This window comes from Rhinolophus hipposideros, assembly GCF_964194185.1.
Source record: "Rhinolophus hipposideros genome assembly, chromosome: 12".
Lineage (NCBI taxonomy): Eukaryota > Metazoa > Chordata > Mammalia > Chiroptera > Rhinolophidae > Rhinolophus > Rhinolophus hipposideros.
The window spans coordinates 11,282,775-11,307,809 of NC_138058.1; the positions used below are offsets into that span (position 1 = coordinate 11,282,775).

Here is a 25,035-nt window from a genome sequence, read left to right on the forward strand (position 1 = left end):
GATTGACTTCATGAGTGTAGGGCCAATGCCCCCCCAGTTCACCATAGCTTACTCATCACCTAGTGCCTGCCTGGTCCATACTAACCACTTAATAAATGTTTGTGGAATGAATGAAATTCTGTTCATTACAGATTTATTTATAACAGTAAAAAACTGAAATGAACCTAAATGTCTAATAATACGGGAATATTTAAGTAAATGATTATATTTACTTAAAAGTAAATGTTTATATGATATTTTTCATCCAGAAAAATGAAGATTTGGAAGGCTGTATTATATGACTAAAAAACATTAAAGATTAAATGTAGGTTGAAAAACATCAGGATTCAATTTTAAATTTATAGTATGTTAGTTCTAAAATATGCATAGCAAAAAATTACTGAATAGTGAACACCAAAATGCTAATAGTAGCTGACATTACAGTGGTGGGTTGAGGATCCCTTTTTACTCTTTATTCTCTGAACTTCCTATAATGTGCTTTTATAATGAAAATACTAAAAAGAAAAAAATGTATATTAGTGTCCTTGATAGTTTTATTTTAAATATACTAAAAAGTTGATAAAACATAAAAAGTTCATAATTAGTTTTATTATTAAAATGTTTACAGACTTTTATATGAAAACACAGAAAAAGATCTTTCTGATACTCAACGACACCTGGCTAAGAAAAAATATGAGCTACAGCTTACTCAGGAGAAAATTATGTGTTTGGATGAAAAAATTGGTGAGTTTTTTTTTCTTGCACTTACTTTTTCTTTAAGTCTGGTAGAAAAATGTTTTCTTCTCTTCAGTTATAACATAGATAAACATTGAAACAGACCCTTAAATTAAAAGTTTATGCATCAAAAATCATGGAAAATACATTTTTACTTAATAGTAATTTTTTAAACTTAGATTTAGGACCAGAAATACTTAGACATGGCTTCATATTTTTCAGTGAAGAAATAGCTAAACAAAGCAGCCACACTTTATAAATATATGATGATCACTTTTAAATTTACAAGTTTTTGTATTATATTGTGGTTTGTACATAGCTCTTGTAATGAAACATATTACTTTTGGTGGAAAGGGTACATATATTTGGTTATATCTATGGTATTGTGTTTATAGCAAAAATTATTTTTATAAAATGTCCTGTTTATGACCAGTGATCTCTATGAAAATATGGTCATAACTTAATCTTCTTATACAGTAAAGTAAAATTTTGGTCAGGACTATAAAAGCCCATTTTAAACTGAAGGAATATTTTAGTGTTTGCTATTATGAAGTTCAAAACTGGTATAAATAATTAAATGGGTAGAGATGCTTTATATTTAGATAGGAAATATTAAAAGAGAAATATAAAAGGAAATGTTGAAGAACAAATTTTTGGATATTTAATTCCAAGTACAAATGTAAGGTAAGCAGTTAAATAAATATATTTTTATCTCAGAAGAGAAACTAAGTTAAAGTATACATTTGGGACACATCACCATATAAATGGTATTTTAAAATCATGAAATCACCTAGTGAAAAATATAGAGAATGAGAAGAGGACCCAGGACTGAGTAAGAAGAAGCCATAGAAGTAGGAAGAAAACCCAGAAGTGAGTGTTATTTTGGGAGGCAAGAGAGTCGAACGTTCTAAAAAGGAAGGCATCATCCATTGTCAGATACTTTCAAGAAGCAAAATAAGATGAGAATGTAAAAATACTGATTGGATTTGGTACATTGGAGGTTTTGGTAACACTGATCAAATTTGAATGGAGTGTTGGATGTGGAAGATGGAGTAAGCTGAGGAATGACTGACTGGGAAGTGAGGAAATAGAGAAGGGAGAGAACAGAAGTCTCTTAAGAAGCTTGGCTATTAAGAGTAGAAGAAAAATGTGGTGGTACCTTGAGTGGGATGTGAGATTGAGGATTTTTTAAAACTAGGAGATACTAGAGTTGTTTTAGAGCTATTTTATTTATTTTATACCACGTGGAATGAACACAGATATCAGAACATCCAAATCATACGTTTTGCCTTAAAGACAGTACCGCCTAGAAAAGGCACATGATATATTCTCAAATACCATATAAGTCATCCTCTCGGCATACAGTATTACCTCTTAGCACTTCACTGGGTGGCCGTTGGCAGGGATTTGCCTAGAGGTCTGGTCTAGCAGAGCTTCCGCTGTACAGCTGTAGACCAGTGCTTCTGAGACTTTGATGTGTGTCAGAATCACCTGAAGAGTTAATAGAGCTCACGGGATTAGGCTTCTGGACTAGGAGCTGGCTAGGGCTTTTGTGTCTTTACCAGTTTCTTCCAGTGGTTCTCAAAAGCTTCCTTGTACATTAGAATCATGTGGGAGGGGTGCTTGTTAAGGCATAATTACTCTGCCCACTCAGGGTTTCTAATTCAGTAGATCTTGGGTTCCCAGATGCTGCTGACGGTGCTGGTTGAGAAACCACAGTTTAAAAACTGCTGTTGTCTGCCAGTCACTCAGCCTTCAGCATTGATATTGCCAGTGTCCTCACAAATCAAATCAGACTTCTGGGATGTTCTGCCCCCCCGCACCCCCAGGAATTTTTATACTACTACTTTAGAAAAAACGGAATATTAAAAGACATTTGACTCTAAAGATGACTTAATTGAATATTTTATTAAGATCAGTTATTTACCAACTTATATACAACAGTGATTCTGGGCTACAGGGAAGGTAAATGAGAAGGGGAGATGGTATTTTAATATTCCACCACTTAATCCACCCATCCTCTCTTCCCCCACCGCACATGTAAATCTACTTTGAGAACTTGTGATATAGAGCTTTCCTTGGATGTTGTCATTCAAATGTGTTAATTGTGCTTTTACATTTATGAGTCATTTAGAATTTCATGATTCATCCTAGTTTTTAATCGCTAACAACAAAACCATTTTAAAAAAGAATTTGGGATACAGTGCTTATTTTTAGTCATTGAATGTAATATAGGAGAACTTAGTTTGAAAAGAATTGTAATCTACTTGAACTGAGAAAAAAATTACCTAGATTAAAGCAATGCTTTTATGATTACATATTTAGATAATTTTACAAGGCAAAGTATTGCCCAGCGAGAAGAAATCAGCATTCTTGGTGCAACCCTCAACGATCTGGCTAAAGAAAAGGAATGCCTGCAAGCGTGTTTGGATAAAAAATCTGAGAATATTGCATCCCTTGGAGAGAGTTTGGCAATGAAAGTATGTTCTGAGAACTGTGGTTTAAGAGAAATGTTTGCACTTGAATCTGAATAAATAGGATTTTTTTCAATGTTTTTTTTTAGAGAGCTGAAACTTTAAAATCTGATTTTGAAATATTTCAAGACAGTCTTAAGAAATACGTGTTCAAATCCACTAGCTAATATTTTTAAATTGATTTTTCTCTCATCAATTCCTGATTAACATTCATTAACAATAACTAATTCAAATATCAAAATGTGAAGCATGAGATAATAAAGCAGTGAGACTGCTTTCTTTTTAAAAGCATAGCAGAACTTACATTTTCAGGTAGCTACCTTGGGAGGCAGTGTTTATTTCATTAAAAACTACCTTTGTAATTGTGTTCAGAACTAGGAACGCAGTTTTACCTTAGCCTTGGAGACTAGATCAGATTGAGTTGGTGAGTAAAGCTGGATGATAATCTCCATCCCTCATTTTTTGTTATTCCAACAACATAAAATGTGTTGCCCCAAAGCAGGGAAATGTTGATACCCTTTTCTAGCTCATAAACTGGTTCTCAAGGCAATTCCTAAACTGTTCTCCACAAATGTCTTAAGCAAAAACAGCATCATTGGAATCAGGCCTTTCCTCTCTGAGGGAACTAATTCATTCCTTTATCCACCCATCCAGTCAACCAACACTTATTGACACGTAGCAGGTATTATGTTAGCCACTGAGGAGGGGTGGGCAAGTTTTCCAAAGGCAATAGTATAATTAGGAGAAAGATAAATAAAGATGCTATTATGATAGAAAGTGCAAAGTGCCGTAATGATGTCTGCACAATGGTGCGATTGGAGTTTGGCAGAAACACACCTACTTTAGCCTGAGTGTTGGATTAGGAGAGGAGGAAGATCTGAAAAGCTTTCCAGGGGGTAATGGTGCCTGGACCACTCTGAAAGATGGCTAGGAATTAGCCAGGAAAAGATTTAGAGAAAGGGGACAATGAGAGAAAAGGGGGTCCAGACAGGCAGAACAGTTTATATGAAAGCCCAGTGGCTTTCATAAGAGAATTTTATGAGCTTTCTTGATAGATTAGTATGTCCAGAGAACAGATTGCAAAGAGGTGAGTGTGGGGGCAGGGACGGTTCGGGGGACAAAAGATGAGATGAGCTAGATAAGCAGCAAATCATAAAAATATATGGATGTTGAGTTTAGATTCTGTCATCATGGATATAGAGGCTCATTGAAATAATGTAAATGAAATATTTATATCTTTATATTAAAACAAATATTTTGGTACTTGTTAGTCCATGTAAAAAGTGAATTATAAGGAAGTGGGAATAGTGACAAGGACACTAGTTAGGAGAAGATGGTGAGAACTGTGTTAGGGTAGTGGCTGCATCCGTGAGTGAAATAGATCTGTTAAGGAAATAAGATTGACAAGATGTGCTGTCTGACTTAGGAACCACATGAATAGTTGCTATGCACGAAGTAGGAAACACAGGAAATAGAACAGGCTTAGAGAGGAAGATTATTGACATGTCTTTGGGACGTGTAGTTGAAATATTCATACGCTTGTGGATTTTTAGGTTTGGAGAGAAAATTGAAATTAGATTGGGGAATCATGAGCATAACTGACGTATCAATGTGCACGAGATAGCACATTTTGGTTTCCTTGTTGGAAAGACTGACTCATTACCTTACAAGTTAGTTATACCTTAATATTTTTGAAATTGTATGGGTTTTTGGAGGATGGAATTTTGCTTTTCATTATATTCAAACCGCTTTTTGATTATTTAAGCATGCTTTTCTTAAAAGCACTAACATTTAGAAACAAATTATTTAGATCTTTCAGAATCTCATTTCCCTCTGCTATATCTAACACTTCACGTTTTCTCTGTTCTGCTAACTGTACCAACATTATCTTTTCCTTCAGAAGGAATATGGAGTTGCAAGTCCATTTCAAAATCAAGAACTTCATATAAGATTATAAACATAAACACATTCATCCTTTGAAGGGAAAATAACTTTTAAAAACAGTTTTAGACATTCGAAAGAATAAATGTGCTCAACAATGATATTCCAGAGCTGAATTTACACATACCCTACAGTTACAAGCTGGAGTTTTACAGTCTAATTTGGAGATTACAGAAATAGATTCCCATGGGAATGTCTGTACAATAGCAAATAAGGTGAATTGCTTCTGGAAATCATAGTTTAAAAAGATGTCCTATTACTTGCTAGCAGTTAAAGTTAAAAAACTCAAAAGTAAGTTTACAGGTTTTTGAGTAATAAAAGCCAGAATTATTTGTGTAAAATTTTAGTTTCTTTTTCCTAAGCAGATTTATGACTATTCTGTCCAGATTGAATTTTTAACAATTAGCACGAATCTGTCTCGGGTTGGACAAACATATTGAGGTTGTACAAAAGATATTAAATTGATAATGATGGCATACACTTTAACAATTTGAGAATTAGTGGTATGAGGGCACTATTAAGAGAAAATAGGGCTAATAGAACATATTATTGGATTCTACCTAATGCTTTTGTTGCCCTGGATACTTTACAATGTTTTTAGAGAAACTTAATTTCAAGATGAATTTCCATGGCTAAAGGAAAGTCCTTTTTAGGCTTATAAAACGTATTTAAAGCTTAACTAAGTAATGGGTTTCAGAAACACTAGGTCAATTCATTTTTTAGAATTTATTTAGAAAGAAATTATATTTCAGGAGCATGTGGAAACATTTCATTTTAAGCAGCATTTTGTCTTTGTGTTTTTCCTCTTTTGGCTTGTGCTTCTTAAAGGGGTTTAACTGTTTTGCTAATAGACATTTTAACCATGCTCTAATATTGATTACTGCCAGATGTGGACTGTGCACCAGTATTCCAGAAAGCAGAATGGGAAACAACTAAATAAAGGAAGATTAAACACACACACACACACACACACACACACACACACACACACACCCCTAACTCTGTCTCTAATGAACAGGAACAGAACTGGTTGGGAAATACAGGTTTAATTTTTCATCTTGTTAATTGGTTACCAAGGATTTGAGAATTCAAAGGGCAAAGAGAACTCTTTTTTAGGGCTAATGTTAGCGTATGTGGTTATAGTATCTGTAACTACCTCAGATCAGTGAGAGTTTTAAAAGCAGGAGGTGTGGGAGTGGTATAAGTGGCATTAAGATATTCACACCCATGTCAGCCTGACTGACTCCATTCATTCTACTCCCACACAAGACCGTTAAAAAGGGAAAATATCAAGTTTAATTGTTTTATTCCTTTGCTCTAGGCCTATTGCTCATCTCTTTATTAACTCACACCTAAACTTAATCATATACTTTTATATGTAACTCCATTTTAGCAGCTTTTTGAAGATGCTACTGATGACTAATATAAATAATATACTTGATCAAAGTTATTGTTCTTAAGAACTAAATTTAGTTTTACATGAGTTGCTTTTCTGTGTTTTATAACATGAAGTGAAGAAGTGAATCAGTTCTATTGCCAGTATAGCCCCTCAGTGCCAAACCATTGGTTTGCCTCCAAATACAGCGTGCTTATGGGGTTCATGTGTGGCTGGGTAACTGCACAAAACACCTCTTAACAGAGCACTTGATATATTGATCTCATATCAATATGCCTAAAAGTAGTCTTTACTTGAATAACCATAATCTATTGTTTTTATCCAGTATAAATATTCACATTGATATATTAAGCTTTAGTTTTAACGTGTAGAAAAGAATGGAGAATAAATGTTTAAATCCAAATGGAAATCAAAAAGGGAGGGGGAAATGTCTTTTTGTTCATTCGGTTTTAACAGAAGTAACAGTTTTAGATAATTTTTTATTTAACACTTACATTGCTTTTCAAGGAAAAGACCATTTCAGGCATGAAGAATATCATTGCTGAGATGGAACAGGCATCAAGGTAAATAATTCAATAAGAATTTGCACACTTATTAAGGGCAAAGTAGTAAGTTAGGTAAAAAGATAGTAAGAAACAAGGGGTTTAGTGTTATGTATAAGATGATAACTTTCTAATATTGAAAGAAGGCCTAAGTCTGCGTAGGGAAGTAAAAGAAGCTGTTGTGTTTGTCAAGTAAAGGAAAGGGAAGGGCATTCAAAGTAGAAAGGATAGTAAAGAACCACAAAGAACCACAGGTCATATTCAAGAGCCTCTTGAGTGACAAGTAGGTGAGTGTGTTGGAACCCAAAGTGGAAGAGAAGACATGAAGGGAGGGAAGTCTAAACAGGTAGGTGGAGGCCTGCGTAATAGACAAATGAGTCTTGATTTTGTCTTTGGGGCAATAAGAAATCATTAAAAAGTTTGGAGGAGATTTTTGTGTTCAAAAGATTACCCAGGTTGTAGAATGCTGATAGATTGGGTTTGGGGAGTTGAGGGACAGGAGTGAGCTGCTTGTGATGGGAAAACATAGGAATATTGGCTGGGGATGAATATTGGACATGTAAAAAGAATGTGGAAAAACATGATTTTCCTCTGAATTTGAAGAGCCTTTGACAACTTCTTGTAGATATGTCTAGTAAGCAGTTAAATAAGAGTGAAGTGTAAGGAAGAAGCCAAGGCTGGAGATAATGATTGTAGACTCATCAGATGGGGTTGGGACACGGATATGAATAGGATTCGTCTGAAAGAAGGCGTAGAGTGTGAAGAATCAGGAGGCTAAGAGGTAAGCCCTCAGAACCATTAAGTTTTAAGAGGGCAGAGGAAGAAGAACCTGAAAAGGAGACTAAGCCATGGCAGCTAGAGGTAGGATGAAGGCTCTCTTATGTCTGAGTGTCAGAAGTTTTGAAATAGTTAGCTAATGAATTAAGTCAGACAGAAAAAGTGAAAAACCATATGACTTCACTCATATGTGGGATATAAAACTGAAAGCAACAAAGGAATAAGACAAAGAAACAAAAACTCATAGACACAGACAACAATTTAGTGGTTTAGTGGTTACCAGAGGATAAGGGGAGATGGGAGATAGTAGAAGAGGGTAATGGGGGTCAAATATATGGTGATGGAAGGAGAACTGGGTGGTGAACACAGAAGGCAATATATAGATGATGTATTATAGAATTGCACACTTGAAACCTATGTAGTTTTGTTGACCATTGTCACCCTGATACATTTTAATTAAAAAAGAAATACTTAGTTAATCATTGACTGTTGTGTATATTTAGCATCCTTTTTCATAGTGAAATGTTGGCAACATAGAGAAAATCTAATCACTATCTTTGCAGTATTTATTCCTGTACATTTAAATGTGTTTAAAACTTCTTCAGATGTTTTCACGTTAACTGTCCATCTTTTGTCTTGTGAGAATTTGTGATTCTGTTTCAGTAAAATGTTTCTTATTATGTACCATTTAATTTGTGGAATAGACAGTCTACTGAAGCACTAATTATGTGTGAACAAGACATTTCCAGAATGCGTCGGCAATTGGATGAAACAAATGATGAGCTAGCTCAAATTGCTAGGGAAAGAGACATATTGGCTCATGAGAATGACACTCTCCAAGATCAGTTTTCTAAAGCTAAACAGGAAAACCAGGTATATTTATTCCTAGAATCTTCTTCTCCAAAAAAAATATATATTTCTTCTGAGGCATGGCCTTCCTTTCATTTTGTAGAAAAGCTCAGGCTTTGGAACTAGCCAGTTTTTACCTTTATTACACAATACATGCTACATAATTTCTAAGTGAAATTCTCAGACATAAAGTATAAAATATTAGAGGAAAGAGGGAACAGTGAATATAATAGATTTGTATTAAACCTTAGAAGTACTTCCTTACTTAAAGATAAATATTTGAATAAATCAACAAAGATGAAAACCTTCAGAAATTTTGAAGAAAAGGATAGACTTATTTGATGGAATATTATTCTGCTTAAGTATGAGTATATGGCCTATGCCACATTGTTTTTGGTCCTCTTTAGCACTTTTTAGATTCTTTTCAGGAAAATTTATAAGTACTTCCTCTCTAAGCCAATATATTTTAACTTAATCTACAGTTCTCATTTCCAATATCATTATTTTAATTCAAACATTACAAAATTCTATTTGGAAGGTTTTATCCCCACTTAAAACTCTTCAGTCTAAATGATTTCCCCCACTTTACTATCACTCTCAATGTGTTTAGTTTGCATTATAAAAATCTGTGTTTTTAACTATTAAATACTTTGATTTACATAAACAGATATAAAGATGCAGCATTTTGTTAATTATAAAAAAAAGTTGCCTGAGATGTTAAAATACTTTCTTCAAAAGTTAATGAATAATGGGACTCTAGAACAGAAAGGGACATTGTATAAAAATGAAAGAAATCTGAATAAAATATGAACTTTAGTTAATAATTATAACAATATTGGTTCATTAATCGTGATAAATGTACCATACAAATGTAAGACATTAATAACAGAGGAAACTGAGTGTAGGGTATATTGGGACTTGCTGTACTATTTCACAGCCTTTCTGTAAATATAAAACTATTCTAAAATAAGGTTTATTTTTTAAAAGATCTGATGAAATAGCAATACAAACAAAAGATGTGAATTTACAATTTTGTAGGCTAAAGGTAAATGTAACTTATATTTATGAAAAACTAGATTAAAAACTCTCATGTTTACCACCTAGAGTTATCCACTGTTAACATATTTTTTATTGATTTTCAATGTATTTAAAAAATTTTATACTATGTTTTAACATGAACTTTTAATGTAAACGGGATAAAACCACACACCCCTTTATATCAATCCTCTGCCTAGCTGTGTGAAAATATAACTTCTCTGAATCTCAGTTAATCATCTGTAAAAATGGAGAGTAAATGAGACTATGCCTAGAAAGCATATCATTGTCTAGCATAATCACTCGATATTTTGTAGCTATTATTGGCTTACTGTAACATTATAAGCACTTTTCTGCTTTGTTAACAATTCATAAACATTTTTTTTATAATAAGAGAAATGGTGTTACAACAATTTACATATCTTCAAGAGTAGTTTTTTTCCTTTGTTTGGGTCATAGGCCTATGTGGACCTCAGATTAAGAACACGTATCATAGAAGAATTGGAAAACAGAAACCTTAAAAAAAATTTCACCCTCAATACAACTTTTAACAAATTGGGGTGAGGTATTTTTAGTGTTTTATCCTGATTTTTTTCACTAAATATAGATGAACATTTTCCTCTGTTATTAAAAAATATTCCAAATATTTATCATAGATGCATAATGTTCTATGTGGTTATACCATTATGTGTAGTTACTATTATTTACTGCTTCATTCGTTGCTGTGGATATTGTCACTATAACAAATAATGCCTTAATGAACATTCTTTTTCATTAAACTTTACTACATTTAATTTCAAATTGAATCAAAGCTTATGAAATTTCTTTTTAATTAATAAAAAACATTTTAAGTGGACTTTACAAATATAGTGAATACCCATGTATCCATCTCTCACCTTCAACAAAAAGCAGCATACTTGTGTTTCTTGTTTTTGTGAGTATTCAAAAATGTCTCTTGATATATTACCAGATAGCAGATCACACATTTGCTTCTTGAAAATTTATGTTTAGTCCAGCCATACATGGAAATGGCTATCCATTGCCATAACGGAATAGTTTTAAATCTTTGCTAATTTAATAGGCAAAGTAGTACTTCATTGTTTTAATTAGCATTCCTTTGGTTACTAATAAATTTTTATCTTTTAAAAGTATTATCCACTTGTCCTTCCTTTTTGTGAATTGTCTGTTTGTGTTTTTTGCCCATTTACTGTTTGGACTCATATTTTTCCCACTTTTTACATGAGCTTTATATATTAGGTATATTACCTTTTATTTATCATATACTTATAAGTATTTAAAAATGTATTTATGGTGGTTTTGACATAGAGCAATTTTTAAATTTTTTTGTAGTCAAGTCTAGCTATCTTTTTCCTTTAGGCACTGTCTAAAAAATTGAATGATACTCATAATGAACTTAATGACATAAAACAGAAGGTCCAAGATACTAATTTGGAGGTTAACAAGCTGAAGAATATATTAAAGTCTGAAGTACGTATATATTTTTTTCCTTTTTTGCTCATGATACCTAAAAGTTTTCACTAAAGTTATTGATCAGTTCCACTCGTAGGGAGAGCTGAATCAGTCTTCCTTTAATGCATAGCATATTTTAGTGTTGACAATGATTGGTTAACTATATATTTAGATCATCACCAATGTCCGTAAAGGTAACTCAAGAATATGCCCCTTTTAGTTTGCCACTCAGCCGTTCTATAGAAGATAAGTGGGATCCTCCCACCTGAATAAAGAACCTGGGGTCAGAATCAACTTGGGCTCATTAATATTTGAAAATGGTAGACATTTCAAGTACAAACCTTTGACAACAGTGGCTCCACCTAATGGCATAGCAGATCAGAATGGATCACCCTGTTGGCGGGCTATCTATTTCCTAGGACCAGAAGGCAAGTGGCTCCCCTCTGCCTTTCTCTGTTAGGAACCATTTAGGTGCATGGGTGTGACATCAGATGATTCCAAGTAAACTTGGGTACATGTGTGGCAATCCTGGAATAAACAGCTTGACTAAGGATATTAAGTATGTCTATTTAGTAAAATGTTGTCTAAAATAGTGTAGTTGGGTTGATTAAAATAGTATGGTTGGATTATAATAGGTGTAGTGTTACCTACATACCACTGAAACCATGAATAGGAACTCCCCCCAAAACTGTTTTTCCTTATTTTATTTAACATATCATTTAACATCAGTCTAGAAACATACATTGAACATTTATTGACTGTTTAGGACTGAGAGATAAGAGATTCTAGGGACTCCTAAATTGTAGTGCTTGCTTTCAGGCAGTAAGCCAGCAGCCTTATGTTGACAAAGCACTCAGTTTCCTCCACGTCTTGATTTTAAGGTGCCGGCAATGTAAAGCCATGAATGGACAGAAGTTCTGGAGTCAGATTGGTCTGACTCCTCTTCTCCCTAATGGCATGGACTTACGTAGGCCACATAATCTCCCCGAGTCTCAGTGTCTTGTCTGTGATTGTAAATGCGCCAAACCCAAGTAAGTCAGAGAGACCTAGCACAGTGAGCCATTTAAGTCTGTCCTGGGACAGGGCAGAACAGAAATAAATGGAAATCTGAACAACATTTAACAGAGTCAACTTTCAGTCAATGTTAGACACTTACCTTTTTCTCTCTAGCCTGTCACGTTACCTTTTAGATTCCGGAATTGTGTTTTCAGACATCGCACATCAAGCAAGCATCCCTCAGCTTTTTCCTTCATGAGATCTCACTTCACAACATAGCTGGATGGATGCCAGCACTCCTGTGAGAGAACCAACCATGGGGCCAGTTTGGTAGGGAGGTCCGTTAGAATTGTCGAGTACTGCATTCATTCAGCATGCAGTATGCTAGGTGCAGAGGTGCCAGAGATGAAAAACTGAGAGAGGACACAGAATGGCACCGCAGACACTGGGGACAACAGGAGCGAAGCTGTTGTGGGGCGGGGAGGAAGTAGGACCTGTAGCTAGAATGGAGTGTGACGATAGAGAGCTAAGAAGGGCTTGCTTCAGGAAGCTTTTGTTACAACATAAGCACAGAAGTTATTTTTAAAAAGCCCTCTTAGAAAGATCATTCTGGAGATGTTGGGAAGAATAAATCAGAAGGGTAACAAAATCAGAGGGAGCGAGAGCGATCGGGAGAGACTGTATCCATAGTTCAGTCAAGGACAGAGGATTCCAGTTGAGGCAGCAAGCTTTATGGTCGTGGACTGTTGTAATGAGCCAAGTGGGCCACCAGAGGGCGCTGTGGATTACAGGGGTCGGGGCAGCACCAAAAAGGGAGAGCTGTTGAAAGGGGGATTGGAGAACATCAGGGAACAGTTCACTTTCTTTATGATGTTACCTGCCTTGGGCCCCACACTGCTCTGGCTGCTTCGGACGGGTACAAAAAAGGGTAAAGCATGGTTTCTGGTTTCCACGGGGGGGGGGGTACTAGGTGGTTGGAGAGCAGGAGAGACGTCTTATGGCAATTATTTTTCACCACGTAAACTTGGAACCTCTATTACCTAGTCACAAAATTAAATTTAATATTAAAAAATGGGTTCCTATCTTTGAGAATCCAAGGTGTTATTGGGGAGGCTGTACACCCACACCTACCTACATAAAGCTGTAAGGCAGTTTTAAGAGAATGACACTCAGTGCTACAGAAAATTAAAGAGGGTAAAGATTAATGTGGGTAAAATCCAGTGTATGTATGTCATACCGTGTACCTCCCAGTACATACTCTGTACGCAATTGTTATTTTTAGTACAGTAGTGGAAAACATACATCAGATTCTTATTGGCATATTTGGAATATCTGAATCTTGAAAGTCAGTACAGTAGTTTAGTAAATTCACTTGCTAACTAGCAAGTCTGCTTGCTAACTAGCAGACTTAGCAAAGATTTTTCACATTAGTCAAGTTACCATCAGACCACAAGATGGCGATATTAACTGAATTTCAGCCAGTCTCAAGCTTCATCATAGTTGTGAGAATTTAAATCTGGTTTGAAAGCCTTACAGGATGAGACGTTATTTATTGCAATTTGGTCATTTTATTTAGCCCAATGTTTCTGATAGGGAAATGCACTGTTTATTAACAGGTAGTATAGAAAGAAATCTAATGCCTTTAAGTTAATTACCAAAATTATAAATGATTCTCAAAGAATTAATTGGCCAAACCACACTACTAAAATATGTTTTCAAATATAGCCTCATAATGATCACTGAATATAGTATATTATTTGTGGAACGGATTGTTTTCCTCTAGAAATAAGATCATACTTTAGTCAATTATTCATGATAGAACTTTTAAGGTTTTAAAAATGTGGTTCTATATTATATGCCCAATATATACATAAATGTGTATTATGAATAGTGTTTATTGCCATAGGTTTGATATTTCACTTCTGAGCAATTTCAGGCAAGTCATTAGAACAGTAAGTAAAGTGAATCGTAGAACAGTCCATGATTGAGAAAATTAAGGCTGGGGCTCTGAATTATCCCACTCCCTTTTGTTAATTATGGGATGACCAATTTTCTAAACTGAGAGTGTAGGTGAAATCCCTCAAGGTTATGTTGCAAATGATCCTTGTGGCAAGTAAATTCCCCATGACCTGGCAAACAATGAATTTTTATTATATGGTGACCATTTCACATCTTTTAAAGTAATACCTAAGATTTGCTTTTCAGGAATCTGAGAACCGGCAAATGATGGACCAACTCCGAAAAGCCAATGAAGATGCTGAAAACTGGGAAAATAAGGCTCGGCAAGCAGAGGCAGATAACAATACCCTCAAATTAGAACTTATCACTGCTGAGGCAGACAATAACCGGTTAAAAGAAAAGGTAGATTCTCTCAATAGAGAGGTTGAGCAGGTGAGTTTGGGAAAATGTGCTTGTGGTACATTCTGCATCATATTTAAAAGAGTTTTGTTTGGCTTTCCATAAATTTATAAACAAACTCTTAAATCACTTAAATATACTGTGAATTGTAACCTGAGAACTGTCCTTCTTACACCCATCCTTGTTCTCCTCTAGTCTATTCCCTTCCCTACAACTAGAATAATCTGTAGTACTTTTTAATATGAGGAACTATTTCAAACATAACCCCCAAAAGGGCAAAAAAAGGTAATATAAAACACATACTTATACACCCTCCCAGGTTTAAGGATGCTAACATTTTGGCATATTTGCTTCAAGTCTCTCTTTATTTAAAACAAAACATTACAAAATACAACGCCTCATCCTTTCTCCTCCTCCCACCCTAATGGTTGGTGTGTATAACTTTCATGTCAGTTGTATAACTGTTTTGCATATGTTTATATTTTTTCTACATATCTGTCACCCACAGATGTATAATGTCGTTTTGTATGTTTTAAGTTTTTTTAAAAGTGATAATATACTATAGATACCCATTTGAAACTTGTAGTTTTTGCTCAATATTATAAGTTTGAAATGGATCCATTTTGATACGTATAGTGTACATCTAAACAGTTGCAGCTATATTCATTATATAAATATTTTCTTTTAAAAATTCTCATATGGAAGGAAATTTAATTATCTTCACTTTTTCTATAATAAAAAGGTGCAACAAACATCTTTTTATGTTTCTCTTTGGGTGTATATTTCTCTAGGTTTATGCCTGGAAGTGGAATAACTGGATCTAAGATACATGCAATTTTAACTCTTCTCAGTATTGTCACTTGCTCTCTAAAGTTTTACTCTTTCACCAGAAAACATGGAGTTATCATTTTCTTAAATACGAATCAGTACTTCATATTATTAGACATTTAAGTTTTTTTCATACTTTTTGTCGTGTGTTTCTTTGATTACAAATGAAATTGAGGATCTTTCATGCTTCTTAGCCATTCAGGATTTCTCTTCTATGAATTTTCTCAAACGAATTTTTGTAAAATCTCCTATTTTTCTATTGGGTTATTTATCTTTTTCATATTGATTTATAGGAATTATCTAGGTAGTTTTGATGATAATCCTCTTGAAGATATTAACAGTTATCTTCTTATCTGTGAATTCTCTTTTCATTATGCTTGCAAAATAAACAGAAGTTTTAAATTCTGAAGCTGTTGGAATTATTGTCAACCTTTTCCCTCATGGTTTGTGCTTTTATGTCTTCTTTAAGAAATCTTTTACTATCCCAAGACCAGAAAGATACTTTCTTGTATTTTCACTTAAAAGTTCTTCTAAAAGTATGTGAAAATTTGCCCTTCACATTTAGATCTTTAATTGATTGATTGATTTTGTGTATAGTTTTAAATAGAGGTGTAATTTTATATTTTGGTGGACGGTGGTAATCCATCTTTCTTTCTTCATTGAATTATAAGCCTACTTTGTCACAAAATTAAACTACCATGCATTCTGCTCCATTGGTCTGTTTATCTGTCTGCTTACCAACAATTCACTCTTGGAGCTTCTATAATTTTATGGTAAGTCTTGGTATCTGGGAGGATTCACGTTCCCCAAAATTATTTTCACTATACATTGCCCTTATTAAACTCTCTCAAATGAATTTATCACATTCCATGATTTAACATCTTTCTTTTATATGCATTGAAGACTGGAAATTTCTCTCTAAATATTTCTTTGACTGTATCCTACAAGTTTTGAGGTAATGCTTTTATTGCGATTCAGTTCTAAAGATCACGTAATACAATTATGATTTATTTTTGATCCCTGAAGTTATTTTTTAAATTTTCAATATATAGGGGACTTGAGGTTATTATCCTATTTTTTATTTCTAATTTTGTTATACATTATAAGACAAAATGGCTTATGTGATATTAACTCTTTGAATCTATTAAAACTTGCTTGGTGGCAGTGTACACAATATTTGATAATATTCCAAATAAGCTTGAAAAATATATGTATTCACTTATTGTTGTATGTGTGTGTGTGTGTATTATATGAAATATATTTACATAAGATATATTTATACATGCATGTGATTAGGCTTGGTAATAGTGTCATTCAATTCTTATAAATCCTTATTATTTTTGTATTCTTGATCTTTCAATTACTAAAAGAAATGTGTTAAAATCTTCTTTTGTAATTGTGAATTGGTCTTTTTCTGAGTGATTTCTCAATTTTTGCTTTATTTTTGAGACTATTATTAGTTTCATACCAGTTCAGTATTTTATATATTTCTAATGAAAATGTTCTATCTTTGTGTAATGACTCACTTGATTAACTAACACTTTTTACTTAAAAGTGTGATTTATGTATTAATGTGCCTATCTAGTTTGTTTATTGTTTACGAACTGCTGGTATATCTAATTTTTAATCAACTGTATTGAAGTATAATTTACATGCAATAAAAGCACTCATTTAAGAGTGTGATCTGACGAGTTTTGACAAATGAATACACTAGCACAACCATCACTATAATCAAGCTATGGGACATTCCATCACCTGCCTGACATCCCCTCAAGCCCTTTTGCAGTCAATCCATCCCAACCCCTAGGCAACAACTGATTTGCTTTGTGTTACTATAGATTAGATTTGCTTTCTCTAGAATTTCATATAAATGGAATCACACAGTAAGTACTCACTGTGTCTTGGCTTCTTTCACTCAGCAGAATGATTTCAATGTTCATTTGTGCTGTTTTGTGTTAGGTCATTCATTAGTTCATATTGTTGAGTTGTATTCAATTGTCTAGCTATATCTAATTGCTTATTTACCTGTTGATGGACATTTAGTTTGTGTGTTAGTCTGCTAGAGCTGCCATAACAAGATACCACTGAATCAGAGGCTTCAACAATAGAAATTTGTTCTCTCACAGTTCTGGAGGCTGCAAGTCCAAGATGAAGGTGCCGCAGGCTTGGTTTCTCCTGAGGCCTCTAAACTTGGTCTGCAGATGGCCACCTCACCATTGTGCTCTCATACGTCCCAGTCATGTTACATTAGGGCCCCATCCTTGTGACCTCAGTTAGCCCTACTTACCTCCTCAAAGGTCCCATCTCCAAATACAGTCACATTTAGTTAGGGCTTCAACATATGCATTTTGAGGGGACACAATTTAGTCCAAAACAGATTCTTTCTAGCTTTGGGCCATTGTGAATACAATTGCTGTGAACATTGCAGACAAGTCTTTGTGTGCACACAAAGTCCTTTTTCTTGGGTAAGTAAGCAGGAGTGGAATTGCTGGATCATATGATAAGTGTTCTTAACTTTGTAAGAAACCAGTAAGCTGTTTTCCAAACTGGTTTTAGCACTTTACACTCCTATTTGCTTCAAATGAGAATTCCAGTTCTATTTCTCTCCCAACATGTGGTACTATTAATGGATGTGTACGGTTGTCATGTATGTTTAGTTTGCATTTCCTTCATGACTAATGATGTTGAGCAGCTTTTCACATTCTTGTTGATCACTAATATACCTTCTTTTGTGAAGTATCTGTTCAAATCTGTTGCCTGTATTTTTATTAGCATTCTTGTTATTAAGTTACGAGAAATTTTTTGAACACTCTACATGTCCCTTTGTCAGATATATGCATTTTTGAATATTTCCTTCCAATCATTGGCTTGCCTTTTTATCTTCTTAAGGAAGTCTTTTAAAGAGCAGAAGTTTGAAGATTTCGATGAAGTCCTGTTTATCAGTTTTCTTTTACACTTTGTAGTTCTATGTCCCATCTGATAATTCTTTACATGCAACAAGGTGTATAGGCTTTCTTCTATGTTTCTTCTAGAAACATTATACTTTTACTTTTTACATTTAGGTCTATGATACATTTTGAATTAATATTTGTGTATGATATAAGATAGTCAAGATTATTTTTTAAATTTATTTTTTGATTAAAGTTGACATACAATATTGTGTTTGTCAACATACACAGCATACATTATGCTAAGTGAAATAAGTCAGTTGAAGAAAGACAAATACCATACGATCTCACTTACATATATAATCTAAAGAACTTAATAAATGAGCAAAGTAAACAGAAATAGTCTCAGAGATATAGAGGAAAAACTGATAGTTGCTAGGAGGGAGAGGGGTGGGGATAAGGGAGAATGGGGAGGGGTTAGACAGCATAAATTGGTAACTACAATATTGCCACAGGGATATGAAAGACAGTTTGGGGAATATAATCAATAATATTGTAAAGATTTTGTTGGGTGTCAGATGGGCACATGTCTTATTAGGGAGACCACTTCATGGATGGTGTAGATGCCTGACCACTGCACTGTACACTTGAAGGTGAAGCTGAATAATATTGTATGTCAACTATAATTTAATACATATATGTAAATATATATAGTCATTGGATATGGAGTAGAGCATAGGGAATAGAGCCAATGGAATTGTAATAGATATATACGATGTCAGAGGGGCAATAGATTGGGGGAGGGGAATTATCACTTTGTGAGGGGTGAAATTCCTAACTATTGCATTGTTTTGTACACCTGAAACTAATAAAAGAAAAATAAGTAAATAAATAAAACCATACACAATGTAGTGATTAGACTTTTATATACTTTATGAAGTGATAAGTCTAATACCCATCTGACACCACGCATAGTTATTACAGTGTTATTGACTATATTCCCTATGCTGTACCTTATATCCCCATTACTATTTTTAAAACTGGTAATTTGTATTTCTTAATTCTTTTCACCCATCCCCCAATTCCCTCCCATTTGGCAACCATCATTCTTTTTTCTCTGTATGAGTTTCTTTCTGTTTTGTTTGTTTATTTTGTTTTTTACATTCCACATATAAGTGAAATCATATGACATTTGTCTTTCTCTGCCTAACTTATTTCACTGAGCACAACACCCTCTAGGTCCATCCATATTGGCACAAATGCTAAGATTTCTTTTTTTTATGGCTGAGTCATATTCCATTGTATACATATACCACTTTTTCTTTATCCATTCATCTATCCATGGACACTTAGGTTGCTTCCATATCTTGGCTAATGTAAGTAATGCTGCAGTGAACATAGGGGTGCATATGTCTTTAAAATTTCTGTTTTGGATTTATTTGAATAAGTACCCAGAAGTGGAATTTCTGGGTCATATGGTAGTACCATTTTTCAATTTTTTTGAAGAACTTCATACTGTTTTCCATAGTGGCTGCACCAATTTATAATCCCACCAACAGTGCACGACCATTTTGTTTCCTCCGCATCCTCGCCAGTGCTTATTGTTTGTTGATTTGTTGATGATCGCCATTGGTATGAGCTGATATCTCTTGTGGTTTTAATTTTTATTTCCCTGATGATTAGTGATGTTGAGCATCTTTTCATGCGTCTGTTGGCCATCTGTGTATCCTCTTTGGAGAAATGTTTATTCAGGTCCTCTGTCCATCTTTTAATCAGATTGTTTTTTTTCATGTTAAATTGTATGAGTTCCTTATATATTTTGGATATTAACCCCTTACCAGAGGTATCATTGGCAAATATCTTTTCCCTTCAGTATTTTGACTTTTTGTTTTGTTGGTGGTTTCCTTTGCTGTGCAAAAACTTTTCAGTTTGATGTAGTCCCATTTGTTTATTTTTTTCTTTTGTTTCCTTCGCTGAGAAGACATATTCAAAAAAATATTTCTAAGAGCGATGTCAAAGAGTTTATAGCTTATGTTTTCCTCTAGGAGTTTTATGGTTTCAGGTCTTACATTTAAGTATTTAATCCATTTTGAGTTTATTTTTATATGTAGTGTAAGAAAATGGTCTAATATCATTTTTTTGCATGTATCCGCGCAGTTTTCCCAACCATTTATTGAAGAGACTGCCTTTACCCCATTGTATGTTCTTGCCTCCTTTGTCATAGATTAATTGACCATATAGGCATGGGTTTACTTCTGGGCTCTCTGTTATGTTCCATTGGTCTATATGCCTGTTTTTATGTCAGCACCATGCTGTTTTGATTACTGTAGCCTTGTAGTATAGTTTGATATCAGGTAGCATGATACTTCCAACTTTGTTCTTCTTAAAATTGCTTTGGCTATTCAAAATCTTTAGTGGTTCCATATAAACTTTAGGATTGTTTGTTCTAGTTTTGTGAAAAATGACATTGGTATTTTGATAGGGATTGCATTGAATCTGTAGATTGCTTTGGGTAGTATGGGCATTTTAATGATGTTAATTCTTCCTATCCATGAACACAGTTTATCTTCTATTTGTATCTTTTCCAGTTTCTTTTTTCAATGTCTTATGGTTTTCTGAGTACAGGTCTTTACTGCCTTATTTAAATTTATTCCTAAGTATTTTATTTTTTTGATGCAATTATAAATGGGATTGTTCTCTTAATTTCTTTTTCTGATAGTTCATTATTGGTGTATAAAAATGCAACCAATTTCTGTATATTAATTTTGTATCCTGCTAATTTACTGAATTGATTTATTAGTTCTCATAGTTTTTCTGGTGGCATCTTTAGGATTCTCTCATGCAGTATCATGTCACCTGCAAATAATGACAGTTTTACTTCTTCCTTTTCAATTTGGATGCCTTTTCTTTCTTTTTATTGTCTCACTGCTGTGACTTTTCTTGGATCTCATCAAGCTTCCTTAAAACAGCTATTTTGAATTCTTTATGAGGTAAATTGCAAATCTTCATGTCTTTGGGATCAGTTACTGGAAGATTATTGTGGTTCTTTGGTGGTGTCATGTTTCCTTGATTTTTCTTGTTCTTTGAACTGTTGCACTGCTGTCTTTGCATTTGAAGTAGCAGTCACCTCCTCCTGTCTTTACCGATTGCAGGAGAGAAAGTGCCTTCCATCAACCTTGCCAGGGATTCTCAGACCTTCTTTGGATACACCTGCTCAACACCTCTTGTGGTAGAATTCTTCAGCTTGTATGCCTTTTTTTGACCATTTGGCCAGGCTGTATTCTGATAAACCCCCTTTTGCTCTCCCAAGGGCAGTCCTTCCCACTCCTGTAGATTTGGGCAGGTTTCTGCACTTGCTCACTAGCCATCTGCAAACGCTCGCCCTTGCTATTGTTGGGAGCAGGCACAGGGAATTAGCCAGGGGTGGGGTATGTGTATGGGTGACAGATAGAGCACTTGGGGTGCCCATGGGCCAGCTGGGATTCATAGGAGAGGTATTACCAGTGCCGTTTCCCAGTAGTGTACCTGAGGTACTTCAGGCAGTTTCCCAGCAGAATACCTGATGCCATCACCAGGTTCCATGGCCCCTTCATACGTTCTGTTCTAAGCCCTGACTGCTATGTTCTCAGCTGCTCACCACCTCCAAATTGTGCAGCTCACAACTCAGTACATTGAATGACGTGAGAGAGAAATGGGCCTCTCTGGCAGCGCAGAGTTGGGGAAGCCGGGCGCTCACTCACACACTCTTACTTTCTCCATGGATCAAGTCATAGGCCAGGAATGACTCTCTTGGCACTGAGCGATGCCACCTTTAGGAAGGGGTGACATGGGTAAAGTCAAACTGTTCCTCTTACCTTCTCCATTGTGTGCAATCTCAGATACACACACACACACACACACACACACACACAACCCAGTACAGAGGGTTTCAAGAAAAGTATACATATTTTAAGAAAGAAAAAACTATTAGAATTGTAATTATATATACTGATAACAAAAGATGAATGCAAGTCACATTTGACTTCTGCAATTATAAGAGGTACTCACAGTGGTTACAATTAGTGTCCAGTCACTTCTGATTACAGCGAACTACTGCTTGAGCAACGTTGACCAGAGTGTCCACTTGTATACATTTTTGGCACCCCTGGCATATGAGTGTGTGTGTATTATGTATATATCATATATCATATATCAGATATATATGATATATATCATGTATATATCAAATATCACATATATATCCATATATATAACATATATATGGATATATGTATATATATATATATTCTGAAACGTAAGTTCACGAACTCATCCTAGAAAAAGTGCTACATACCTCACTGCTGAATATCACTATGGTCACCTTTGAAATACTCCCCTTGGGAATCTATGCACTGACACCAGCGCCTAGTCACCCTTCAAAGCAATTTTGGAACTCTTTTTCTGGAATGGCCATCAGAGCTGTCGTTTTATTACACTAGATGTCCTGAATGTCATCAAAATGTCTTCCATTCAGTATGTCCTTTACCTTTGGGTGAAGAAAAAAGTCACTGGGGGCCAGATCAGGTGAGTAGGGAGGGTGTTCCAATACAGTTATTTGTTTACTGGCTAAAACTCCCTCCCAGACAGTGTCGTGTGAGCTGGTACATTGTCGTGATATAAGAGCCATGAATTGTTGGCGGAAAGTTCAGGTTGTCTAACTTTTCCACACAGCCTTTTCAACACTTCCAAATAATAAACTCGGTTAACTGTTCGTCCAGTTGGTACAAATTCATAATGAATAATCCCTCTGATATCAAAAAAGGTTAGCAATATCGTTGTAACTAGTTTGGGAACTTAATTGTCCGACCTTGCCAACGTGTGTATGTGTGTGTGTGTACATATATATATATGTGTGTGTATACATATATTTATATATGTACGTATATACATATATACACATATGTACGTATATATGTATATATAGCTTCATTGAGTTTCTGGAACTTCTCTGCTGGACTTCTGGACTTCCTCAAAGGCTCTCTCCTTTATGGCTAATTGTCTAGTTTGGTGTTCTTTCCAGGCTCCCGGACCTTCCCCCACAGGGGCTGGAGCCATTTTTACGGGGCACATCATAGTCCATGGGTGGGTCCAAGGTCTGTATTACCCAACCCATGGGTGAGTGAGGCTCCTCCTGCTCCCTTGGCATATGGTGCTGGGCACTGAAACAAAGACAAACTCAGGAGTAGGAAGTTGGTTCTGGGTCTCTAGTCAAGACCACATCTGTGAGTCAGCTACCTGTGTGCAAGCCTGTTTTCTCAAAATGACTCTCCTTAGACCACTGCGGTTTCTCCTACTGGGGTTGCCCAGCTCCCACACAGGCACTTGTTGTTGAGATGGGGGATACGTGTGACGGACACCTCATTTGGCCGTCTTGCTGATGTTACCCTTGCGCCAATTGATTTTTGAATGTTGAAGCAGCCATGCATATCTTTGAATAAATTCCACTTGGTCGTGTTGTATAATTCCTAATATCTTGTTGAAGATTTTTGCTTCTATGTTTATGAGAGATACTAGTGTGTAATTTTCCCTTCTTGTAATGTCCTTTTCTGATTTTGGTATCAGATGCTAGCCTCATAAAATGAGTTGGAAAGTTTTCCATCTGCTTTTATCTTCTGGAAATGATTATATAGAATTGGAATAACTTCTGCTTTAAATGTTTGGTAGAATTAATCAGCAAAGCCATATGTGTTTGGTGATTTCTGTTTTGGAAGATCAGTTGTTGATTCAATTTCTTATAAGATATAGGCCTATTGAAGTTACCTGTTTCTCCTTGTGTGAGTTTTGGCAGATTGTGTCTTTCAAGGAATCAGTCCTTTCATCTAAGTTATCAATTTTGTGTGCATAGAGTTGTTAATAATTGTCTTGGTCTGTTTGGACTGCTATAACAAAATACCACAGACTGAGTGGCTTAAACAACAGTTTATTTCTACACTGTGGACGCTGGGAAGTCCAAGTTCGAGACTCAGGCAGATTCAGTGTCTGGTGAGGACCCACTTCCAGGTTCATAGACAGTTGTCTTCTTGTTACATATGACCTCAACATGGTGGAAGAGGGGAGGAAGCTCTCTGGTTCCTTTTTATTCGGTTGGTGCAAAAGTAATTGTGGTTTAAAAGGTTAAAAATTGCAAAAACCCGCAATTGCTGTTGTACCAACCTAATATAAAGGTATTAATCCTATTCCTGACGGCTGCACCCTCAGACATAATCACTTCCCAAAGGCCCCACCTCCAAATACAATCACATTGGTGATTAGGTTGCAACATATGAATTTTCAGGGGACACAAACTTTCAGCCTCTGGCAGTAATATTCGTTTATTTTTTAATTTCATAGATGTTTGCTCTTATTTTTATTATTTCTTTTCTTCTGCTTACTTTGGATTTAATTTGCTCTTCTTATTTTAATTTCCTAAGGTGAAAGCTTAGATTATTGACTTTAGATCTTTCTTTTCTTTTAACATATACATTCAATGCTGTCAATTTACTATGAGAACTGCTTTCACTGAACACCACAAATTTTGAAAAGTTACATTTTTACTTTATTTAGTTCAAAGTATGTAAACATTTATCTTGTGATTTCTTCTTTGACCCATGTGTTGTTTAGAAATGTGTTATTTATTCTCCACATTATTTGGGATTTTTCAATTACTCTTCTGTTATTGATTTCTAGCTCAATTTCATTGTGATTGTAGAGCATCATTGGTATCATTTCTCTTTTTAAAAAACTTGTTA

General features: G+C 34.9%; 1 protein-coding gene across 9 annotated transcripts in view; it reads left to right on the forward strand.

Annotated features, from left to right (window-relative positions):
* Positions 1-25,035, forward strand: part of TSGA10 (testis specific 10) — a gene marked incomplete at its 3' end in the record, with an annotated part of 95,998 nt that overhangs the window by 46,897 nt on the left and 24,066 nt on the right. For all 9 annotated transcript variants that reach the window (XM_081069581.1, XM_081069580.1, XM_081069577.1 and 6 more), the window contains 6 exons: positions 608-723; positions 3,040-3,194; positions 7,033-7,088; positions 8,549-8,717; positions 11,106-11,216; positions 14,400-14,585. In XM_081069581.1, coding sequence (XP_080925707.1) covers positions 608-723; positions 3,040-3,194; positions 7,033-7,088; positions 8,549-8,717; positions 11,106-11,216; positions 14,400-14,585 — 793 coding nt within the window. The remainder of the gene's footprint in view (positions 1-607; positions 724-3,039; positions 3,195-7,032; positions 7,089-8,548; positions 8,718-11,105; positions 11,217-14,399; positions 14,586-25,035) is intronic.